Source organism: Nilaparvata lugens, chromosome 10 (assembly GCF_014356525.2).
Source record: "Nilaparvata lugens isolate BPH chromosome 10, ASM1435652v1, whole genome shotgun sequence".
NCBI classification, from domain to species: domain Eukaryota; kingdom Metazoa; phylum Arthropoda; class Insecta; order Hemiptera; family Delphacidae; genus Nilaparvata; species Nilaparvata lugens.
This window is the reverse complement of record NC_052513.1, coordinates 45,807,307-45,818,844: the sequence shown is the minus strand read 5'-3', so window position 1 is coordinate 45,818,844 and position 11,538 is coordinate 45,807,307. Positions and strand designations below refer to the sequence as shown.

The window sequence follows — 11,538 nt, the reverse complement described above, 5'->3', positions numbered from 1 at the left end:
CCTCCTCTCTCCATCAGACAAAAATTCTCTTGAGGCGCTCTGCCAGCTTTATTGTTGGCTTCTGAATTGAGGTTCCTCATGTTCAGGTCTGGAATATCCTCATGAATTGGAAGCTGCTGGCCGGAGAATATCCTGTTGTGCAATCGCAGGAGGGCCGGACATCTGCACAGATGGGCGGTGGTATCCCACTAAGAACGGTAGCCAGGGTACTGGTGTTGTTGTCAGGGCTCCAGTGATAAGCGCATTGTGTTGTTAAGTTGCACATCCAACACTTAGTGTGATAACTATTCATCCAGGATGAAGCACAATACTCGGCAGCAGAATACACCAGACCAAGGCTGAGCACCTCAGAGATGATGGAGATGAGCCCCTGTGATGCCACATAATTTTTGTATTAAATTATTCCTCGTCTTCACCTTGGCTACCATGTTTTCAATGTGTTAATTGAAGGAGAGTGTCCTATCAAGGGTAACACCAAAGGGTGGATAACACTTTTTATTCCTTCACATTGTATTCTCATCTTATGTCATAAATAAAATAGCTATGCACATACTATTATATGCACCTGTAGTAAGGTACACGTTATAATAGTAGTAATTGATTAACATTGATGTTGTTGTCCGTGTCTATTTGACAAAGCAGATTTGCTACACAATTTTGCCAGAACGTTTTTACAATATAGAAGTATAATTATTTAACAAAAACAATTGCAATAATATTTTTGGTAAATACCACTTTTTATTCCTACATTTCTCATTCTAAATCATAAAAAAGCTATTCACCTACTGTTATATGAATCATTCTACAAGACAGTCTGCTAGTCATCTAAAATTATCGCCTCAAAAACCACTGTGAATAATGTAGTGTAAAATAATAAAATAGTCCTGCCATTGATTGTGAATGTGTATGTGTTGCAGATGGCGACAGTCACTGTTAAAAAGGAGGAGGAGGAGGAGGATGATAGCAGCCAGCAACCAGCTGCAGTGGAAGATGATTGCAGCCAACAACATTATCTAATCCCTGGCTACAACATGATCTTCATCAAAGAGGATGCAGGTATTACTACCCGATTCTTGATTGACCAGGGTCTACACTCCTTGCTTGGGTGATTAGATTGTGGCCAGCTTTCTCACATAAAGTGGTTGATGTCTGGAAGTGGAACTCCTGTGTAAATGCTACTCCTGAATGGGATGTCTGCCACATGTCAACCATGCACATGTACAGAACAAATGTGTAATGTGTTCAGACTATCCCATAAAATCGCATATATCGCAATCTCATGAATTTCCTCTGATAAATTTAACTTCTATTATCACTGTCTCTATGTAACTACATGAAAATTCAATATCAGATCATTACAGAAAATATTCTCTTGACAAGAAATATATATTTCGATGAAATTGATCATTATTACTGAGAATTAAGAATCAATAGGATTACTAGGATTTAATAATAATAATCCTAAGAATAAATAGGATTACTAGGATTAATAATAATAATCCTAAGAATAAATAGGATTACTAGGATTTAATAATAATAATAATTCTAAGAATCAAAAGGATTACTAGGATTTAATAATAATCCTAAGAATAAATAGGATTACTAGGATTTAATAATAATAATCCTAAGAATCAATGGGATTACTAGGAGTACCTAGTAGTTGATCGTCATTCCAGATGGGACGCCTGGATACAATCATTTTGTTTTAAAACAAGATATAAATAATTTTATAATCTAATATATAATAACATATATCAATTATAATTATAATAATAATATATACACTTAAAACAAATAAATTTTACAAATTGAGCCTTCTGAAATTACCACAGCTTGCTAGAATGACCTCTTTTGCTTCTCAGTCTGTGCTTCAATATGGGATAAGAGTATGGGGTGGTGCAGCTGACCGTCATATCAATAAAATTTTCAGCATTCAAAAGCATAAAGGTTGCACTAAAATAACCAAGGCTATATCCGACTACAACGTTTTTTCAGGAATCAAATATTCTATCAATCAAACAACTCTACTTAAAAAACGTGGTATTCTATTTGAACAAAAATAAGAATTATTTCATCACCTATATCACACCTTACAAAACACGTCAAACCATATTAAACATATGGATACTCATATGGATTTCGATAAGCACATTTAACACCTGTTATCAAAGTACAATTAGATGATGGTCTTTGTTTTCAGAACATGTTCAAGCTTCGAGAGGTGGGAGCCCATTTTGTACTTGTTCAAGTCTTTGATTCGAAGCCAGCTTGAGTATGCAGCGCGGTCTGGAGTCCTTATCAGTTCACCTATGTAATAAAACTTGAGAGAATGCAAAAGAAATTTCTAAGATTCCTCTTCTTCAAAAAATTTGGGCATTCCTGTGAGAGGGGGTTTCCTACACGTCGATTAAGATCATTGTTCGAAGTTGATGCTCTTAAGCTCAGGAGAGAGTTATCATCTTTGATTCTTTTCCGTAAGATACTAACGAATGAGGTTTATTTATTTATTTATTTATTCGTGGACAGAAACACAAATCATATAAATATGATTAGGAAGGAACAACAGGCTTGGCCCAAATCTATTCCATTCCCAATTTTGAAAATAATTAAAAGTCCAAAAAATAGGTTATGTTTCTGCTGTAGAACGTCCAAGTTCAATTTTCGTCCAATAATTATACAAGCTAAACATTTTGAATTTATAGAAATTAAAACACCAAACTATATTTAAATATAACACTTATAATTATTACTTCATATTGAATTAATCAAGTTATTTTATAAAATTTTGAACCCAAAATACACACAACTTCTCTCACTAAGCACAGCTGAATAATATTGAGGTTGATTCTCCTTACCTCCTTGGAAGAGTTGGATTCGCCGTGCCTATTCTCAGGCGAATATGGCATTCCCTATTCGCAGTACAGAGGTGTAGGACAGTTAGTGCATATTTTCCCCCCTCAACCACATGCCAAGATTGTTGAACGGACTTGGCTGTGGGGTGGACGTGTTTTCTGATGGCCCATTAAGTTTCAAGCGCACAATAACGATGCTTCTGAGAGAGAAACAGAATAACTTAATTTTCAATCAGCAGCCATAATTTTCGCAAATATTTATTTCATCATCATTTTTCCATCATTATAAAAATATCACTCTTTTGACTTTAATTTTCCTTCATTTGCACAAACTCATTTTATTCTTACTTACCCTTACCCCTTATTTTCAAAGTTCTTTACTGGCAGTTATCAATATCACCCTCATCTTATCATTCACATGAGACTGCATGCTCTCTCATCTTTATTGATAACACCTCTCACTTCATATATTCATTTTCACCATCAACTCTATTAAGGAATGCTTTAGAAGTAGTTTTCTAAGTATTATTTTTTTCTTTTCAAGCTTTAGTTTTAGTATCTTTCTTGTTTTGATTAAACAGAATACTGTACTTATTGTTGTGTTAAGGAATATATTTGGGTCGTTACCTGTTGTTTCCGATGTGATATTGTGAATAAATAAATAAATAAACATTTAGAACAGCTAATTCAATTGACACTAATTTGATGGTTTGAAGGATGCAGTTTCCCTACAGATGTAAAAAATTCTCTAATATAAATAAATAATAAAATAAAATGTTATATTTATTAACCTATTACTCTATTACATTATACACTATACACTATTAATATGTTTCCCGAAAACTTTTCCTCAAACCTTCCTGTTCAGAAGCTAAAAAAATCAATCTTCAATTGGATCAAATTGTCGACAGACGTTTTCGGCAATATAAGATGATAGCTTTCTAATATCAATTCACTATTAATATAATTTTCCCCACTAATATATTTTTTCACATTATTGTTATAACTTAATAAATATAATGTTTGTAGTAGACACATTGTGCTTGTGCTACTTCACTGTATTTTTTTCTTCTCTTTCCAACTCACAATTTTGTGAGTCTTTGTTCTATTTTTATACGTTGCTTCATAATTTAGTTATATCCTTGCTTATTTTTATCTTTATCTACATCTTACTATTATTACTACTCTTTTGTGATTATTTTTTCTTTTCTAAAAGCTCACGATCAGACAATAAATTTATTATAGTGCATATATGTGACTGTATGTATGCAATTGTACAAGGAACAAATAAATTTGAATTTGAAATAATATTGTATCAGATATGCTGGGAGGATTTACTCTACTATAAGAGGTGATAACATAAAACTCACTTCCCAACGTAGATGTAACTATATAATATCCTTTTTTCATAATCATAAGTTGCATTATTGATGATTTCAGACGATCAAGAGGCTGAAGGAAGTGCAGTGAAGAGCGAACCAGAGATGTGGTCTTCAAACTGCAGCACATCTGGCCGAAACTATGCAAAAGAAGTGGGTGAACTGAATGAGCATTCAATCTCTCCAGTGGAAACGTGCACTGAGTCATCGGTGGCTGGCAAAAAGACCAGACTCTACAGCTGTGCTGACTGTAGCTATAAAACACCAAAGTTTAGTCATTTGAAGAGACACATTAGAAAACACACTGGAGAAAAACCATTTAATTGCGAGTTTTGTGATTACAAAAGTGCTCAGTTGTGTAGTTTGAAAGTACATATCAAAAGACATACTGGAGAAAAACCATTCAGCTGCGAGTTTTGTGATTACAAAAGTGCTCAGTTAGGTAGTTTGAAAGTACATATCAGAACACATACTGGAGAAAAACCTTTTAGCTGTGAGATTTGTAACTACAAAAGTGCTCAGTTAGGTACTTTGAAAAGACATATCAGAACACATACTGGAGAAAAACCTTTCAGCTGTGAGATTTGTAACTACAAAAGTGCTCAGTTAGGTAGTTTGAAAGCACATATCAGAACACATACAGGAGAAACAACCTCTAGCTAAGCATTTTTAGGGCCGGTTTCCGAGCTCGGGATTTACATAAATTGTAGACTTCAAACAGCAGGAGTCAGAAAATTGGCTTTCCATAACGGGCGTAGTCGTAGTTTATATGATAATCTTTATTTCTCATTTCTAGAATTGGAAACTTGTCGAAATGAACCATTCCTGAATAATTCAAAATAACTGAAACTTTACACTATTTCTATTAATTTTATTTTGTGTTCAATTTTCTAGTTTTTAAATTAATTCAAGTTAATTGAAACATGGACTAATACTTTACCAACTCACTACCCTAAACAGAGCTGTGGGGTCGAAAGTAGTCTTCCAGACATTTCCACTGTACCCTATTTTGAGCATTTATTGCCTGGACTATGAATGCTTGGGAATGAAACAAAAAACAAATATGTGAGAATCTCAAAATATTATATTCACATTGTTCATGACACTAAATCTATATCAATAGTTTATATAAAGTTTTGTTTAATATACAGTAATATGACACTATCATTAAATTATGTTCTTATCATTTTAATTGATGTTTAGTTCAATTCTATAACTATTAGGTCTATGTATAATATTTACACTTATCAACAGATTTTCCAAATCAGCATATATTAAAATTCCCATTAAATCTATTTATATAAAAATGAATGTCTGTGTGTTTTTTCTTCCCTATAGACTTGAAAACTACTTGACAGGATGGCATGAAACTTTTGGAATATGTTGTGTGAGTATTGGGGATGGTTTCTGAGCAGGACTTTTAATGGGGGGGGGCTAATAATAATATTATTTATTAATCCATTTACAGACCTATGTTATCGAAATTGTCGGCCGCGCGGCTTCCAAAGAATGGAAAGATGATGATGATGATTCAAGATCATGTTGTGATTTAGCATCTAAAGTTAACAGCTGTAATGAACAGATAAATTGTGTACTGGTAATTAATACGGTAGTTTGGAGTTGAAGTTCGGTTGATTGGTATCAGCTGTAGATAATATTGTTCCTTAGAAGATTACAAATAATATTATCACTCCCCTATCTTTGAGAAACCGGAAATGTTGGGAAAAATTTATTCACCTCTCATGAAAGAGAGTTGTTCGTACTGCATTCATTAATTACTGAAGAATGACATAATAATTATTTACATCTGCATTTAGCTTAGCTTATATTCATCCAAAAATGGAAAGAATATGGAATTTTTTGGCTAGTACTCTGATTATAATACTGTTGCATGTCCAGTACTCGGAAGTCTTTTCAATGGCTTTCAAGACACTCTAATACATTTAAAATTTATTTTAACAGCATAATTGTTGGAAGATTAAATAAGTTCATTGAAAATTTGACGGGATTTAGACAGTGGCGAGTGGTCAAATGAAGCAAGTGAAGCACTGCTTCAGTAACGAAAACCCCAAAAAATTTAATTTGATTTGTGCAAATTATTAATATAGTATAATATGAATTATTGGAATATAAGTTGATTATAAATGCTCAATATATCAATGATTATCAACTGCTTTGATTTGAATGTCAGCGCCTCACCGCCCAGCTGCTAGTTGGTTGAATGGTGAAAGGAAGCAGAGCTCGACCTGCTTCATATGCTCTTGCTACGATTTGGTTAACAAAGGTTGGGGGGAAGTGGGAGTGGTAAACATTGGAATAAGCTAGCAGGGGCCCGGCTACGAAGCTAGCTGATCTTGTCCGAATGTGATTTCAATTTCCGAGCATTGCCAACCAGACAAGTTGACAGCGCAAGGTGAACTATTTTCTTATAAGAATATTCACTGATAATAAGGATTAACAGACAATCTCTAGATAGATAATTTATTCCAACAATAAAGTTGTAAAATTACAAAACTAATGGGAGGATGCATTGTCATCAAGTTCTAACCTGAAAACTTCAAGTCTCTAAACTTAGTTAGTCAGGAAGTGGTCAAAAATTGTATTTCATAAGTTGTATGTTACAAGACTGACAGACAGACAAGAACGAAAGTGAGTTGATAAAAACGCTGTGAAGAAACCTTCTCCCTTCAAATTATGTGAGTTATAGGATAGATAATCAAAAAATGTTACCTTTAAACCACCTCCACTCCCTTAGCACGTAGGGGTGGGGACTTTTGATATGTTTACCTCCTTACTATCCTTAACAGAACTGTGGGAACAACAATATTGTCTTCCCAACGTTTCCCTCTATAACCTTTCCTTGATTGGACTAATACAGAATAGAATATCATGAAATTGATTCTGAGTAGATTTTTGCCCACACCTTCCTCTACTAGAGTTCCCAGTGTCACTCTGGGCCGGCTAAACTCAGTCGGCGACTGGGGTGGGCCGCGGCAGGGGACGGGAGTCTTGGTGGGGCGTCCGTCAACCACCCTCGTTCGCGTCGGGGGTTGAAACAGAGTCTTGAGTACTTTAGAGAAATGTTTCCCTCTTTTAGGTAAGAGGGGCCGTGCTTTCGCACTGCCAAACAGGGTTGGGCGTGGAATGAAAGGAGTAGGAACGCTGCGGTGTCTGCAGTGAACAAGATCTCTGTGTCGGGACTAAGTCCTAGTCGTCGGGCACCGGGTGTCCTCCTGGGGTCCGGATCGGTCTCGGAGTTCTCGCAAAGGCCTTCCCTGGCCTTTCTGGAGGTCCTCTTTCGATTCCTGATGATATCGACTCGTTGCGGAGGCCCGCTCACTAGACTTCTCTCGCGGACGCGAAGTCTAAGTCCTCGAGCACCGGGTGTCCTCCTGGGGTCCGGATCGGTCTCGGAGCTCTCGCAAAGGCTTTCCCTAGCCTTACTTGAGGTCCTCTTTCGATTCCGGATGGAATCGACACGTTGCGGAGGCCCGCTCACTAGACTTCTCTCACAGATGCGAAGTCTAAGTCCCCGAGCACCGGGTGTCCTCCTGGGGTCCGGATCGGTCTCGGAGTTCTCGCAAAGGCTTTCCCTAGCCCTACTTGAGGTCCTGTTTCGAATTGTGTATCGAAAATTCAAGATTATAACGTGCAACAGTGGAAGCACGTTAGTGGCTCAGAGAATCCATCAGATTGTTTGTCACGTGGTTTAACACCAGCCGAGCTTGTGAGTCATAAATTGTGGTGGAACAGCCCTACTTGGTTGGAAAAGAGGAAAATAGTTGGCCAGTGAAAGTGGACTTTGTCAAAGTTGAAAATCCACCGGAAGCTAAAACTAATGTTCTCACAACCCTTCACACAGATGCGACTTGTGATAATGTGATATATTCATTGATTCAACGCTGTTCAAGCTACCAACGTTTGTTATATGTAGTAATTGTGATTTTGAAATTTGTTTGTGTATTACCTAAATAGGGTGAGTCTGATTTGAATGTAGCTGAAATGTATCTATGTAGACTAGTACAGAAAATCCATTCTACTAAAGAAATGTCTCAATTGAAAACAGGAAAGTGTTGTTCAGTTTGTATGCAGCGTTTGTCTCCATTCCTAGAGAATGAAGTGATTCACGTCGGCGGTCGATTGTCAACAGCTAATCTTGGTTTTGATAATTGTCATCCAATCATCTTGCCGAAAAAGGACAATTTTGTCACATTATTGGTGAATAATTTTCATGTGAAGAATTGTCGCGCTGGGCCCCGTCTGCTGTTATCCTTAATCAGGCAAAAGTTTTGGATTCTGTCTGGTCGTCTTGTTGTTCGTAAATGTGTTTATCTTTGTAATAAATGGTTTCAGTGTAAACCAAAGATTTCACCCCCTAAAATGGGTAATTTACCGGCTAGTAGAGTAACGCAACTGAAACCTTTTGAGCATTGTGGAGTTGACTACGCTGGACCAATACGAGTTACTATGGCTAAACGACGTAATCCCGTCATTTTGAAGGCCCATATATGTCTGTTCGTATCTTCTTCTTCTAGTGCGTCTCCTATCGGAGGTTCGCTATCAGCGCAGCAATCCGGATCTTATTCACTGCCGCTCGGAACAAGTCTTTGCTGCTGCAGTCAAACCAATCCCACAAATTTTTAAGCCAGGAAACACGTCACCTTCCAACACTCCTTTTCCCACTGATTTTTCCTTGGACTATATTCTGGAGAGTTATATATTTGTGGCTTCTCATAAGATGTCCAAGATACAGGAGTTTTCTCTTTTTCATGGTGTAAACATTTCACATTGTTTCTTCATTCTCCCTAGGACTTCCATGTTCGTGACTCTATCCGTCCATGGAATCCGCCACATCCTGCGGTAGCACCACATCTCAAAGGCTTCCAGCTTATCCATATGGCTCTTTTTGAGGGTCCATGATTCCATCCCATACAAGAGAGTGGAAAACACGTAACAGCGTAACATCCTCATTTTCAATTCTATATTTATGTCCCGGCTCGTGAACAGTTTTTTCATTTTTACAAATGTCGATCTGGCCATCTCAATCCTTTTTCTTATCTCTCCCGTCGAATCCCCACTTTCCTCTACCCACGTCCCCAGATATCTATACTTATGGACCCTCTCTATGACTGTTCGTATGCATGTCTACAAAAGCAGTACATATTGAACTCGTCTCTGATTTGTCTACTCCAGCATTCTTGGCTGCTTTTCAACGTTTTCTGTCTCGACGTGGGCCTTGTAGAGTAATCTGCTCAGATTGTGGAACCAATTTTGTTGGCGCTCACAAGCAATTAGTTCAGCTTTCGAAATTTGTTAACTCTTCTACGTTCCAAACCAGTCTTATAGGTGATTTGTCCGATTATAGAATCGACTGGAAATTTATTCTGCCAGGAGCGCCCCATTTTGGTGGCATCTGGGAAGCAAACATAAAGGCAACAAAATCACATCTATTTCATGTGATTGGTACTCAATTGTTAACATACGAAGAGATGAATACCATTTTAGTTCAGGTCGAAACTGGACTGAACTCGAGACCACTGTGCTCTATGAGTGAGATCCCAGTGAACCACTTGCATTAACACCAGCACATTTTCTTAAACTTACCCCATTGAAAACTTTTCCAACGGAAGATGTTGTTGATTCTCCTGTCAATCGTCTTACTCGCTTTCAGCTGGTGAATCAACTAGTGCAATCCTTTTGCGCAGGTGGTGAGTAGAATATCTTCATGAGCTTCAGGAACAAGGAAAATGGTGGAAATCGTCTACTCCACTTGAAGTAGGCACTGTTGTAATTGTGGATCAGCCGAACCTCCCTCCACTGCAGTGGCCACTAGGTATTGTGGAACAAGTTTTTCCAGGGACGGACGGCCAAGTGAGAGTGGCTCTGGTGCATTTGAAGAATGGGTGTCTTAAACGACCAGTCACTAAACTTTTCCCACTACCCACTCATAGTGGAGGGTGTAGTCGTGAATCTTGGTTTTTTTTGTGTTCTTGGTTGTGGTTGCATGTTTGGATTTTTGTATTATATAATCGTCATTTTTGTCTTTGCCCTAGCTGAAAAATATCTTTTCAGGTGGGGGGGAATGTTGTGGCCATTCTAGAATTGAGCGCATTGATATAGTGCTGTTCTGTGCGGTGCTGCCTCCTGGCGGTGGATTGTCGAAAACTGTCGTCAGCCCAGGCTTTCTTGTCAGTCAGGAAAAAACAGACTGAGTCAAGAGTGTACAAAGCCAGACCGTACCGGCTCACTTTATTTGTTATTTGTTATTTGTCTGGCCAGACATTATATGTCAATAATTGATTGAAGTGTTTAATGAATGTCATGAATATTGGTAGAAGCAAGGAGCAGTGAAATTAATATTGCCAAGCAGTTTGTAATCATCGCCAGGCCACAGTATCAGAGTATCAGAAAGGTATTTCCTCTCCCAAAGGTATTTATCCTTCTCATTTCTATATTCCATCCTCTATTCCGATTCCAATACCTTATAATTGATAATTTGGCACAAATAAAAATTACTGGTGACGACTGGTGAGTCTATTATCTATACTAATTGAGAATTTCCATAGCTTTGCTCACAGTGAATATTTCTTTTAATTCCAGCTTGGCAAGTATTTTCATTAATACAATAATAATTTAGATACAGTCCTCTTGCTCTACAAAACACTATTTTTCTTATCTCTTTGAAATCCAAGGATAATGAATCTAGGCTTTTCCATTTGTGATGCTGTTTTCACTGTCCATTGTTGTGTGGTGGCTTCAGGTAATGATTGAAATTCATGAAGCTGCCATGATCTGAATGGTATGACAATACCCTTATCATTGTGAGATAGATTTAATAAATCAATGCGAATTGAGTCTGAAACATGTATATAGGGTACACGCCATTGTATCTTTGTTATATCAATTTTCACTTTACCTGCTGCTGTTGATTGAATACTATTTTTATCTGATGATGATCTTAGAAGAACTAACTCCTGCCCAACATTCAATATAACTTTTTTATAATCTTCCATTATACCCAACCACATTTTTAATGGATTTACAAAAACTGAATTTTTCTAAATTCTTCCATCATTGTAATTTCCATCCAGCATTTTCCATTACTTTTTCATTGAGTGCAGATTGAGATAGAAGATTTTTCATTGTGGTTGTAATTCCTACATTAAGTGTATGATCAACTTCAACCCCACCCAGTTCATATCTAATTTCATCAAATAAATGTGCTACACCATTGTTTATTAGTGAATAGTCTGTTTTTGTATAATCTGCTTTCTAAAATCAATATTACCTTCAATTGGGAGGAAACT

At 37.0% G+C, this 11,538-nt stretch overlaps 1 protein-coding gene across 1 annotated transcript; it reads left to right on the top strand.

Annotated features, from left to right (window-relative positions):
- Positions 1 to 903: 903 nt before the first annotated feature.
- LOC120353396 (myoneurin-like) lies at positions 904 to 5,536 on the top strand. The gene is made up of 2 exons (XM_039436977.1): positions 904 to 1,056; positions 4,293 to 5,536. Exons 1-2 carry the CDS (start codon positions 918 to 920, stop codon positions 4,892 to 4,894), a joined length of 741 nt encoding a protein of 246 aa, XP_039292911.1. The 5' UTR covers positions 904 to 917; the 3' UTR covers positions 4,895 to 5,536.
- The last annotated feature ends 6,002 nt before the right edge of the window (positions 5,537 to 11,538 follow it).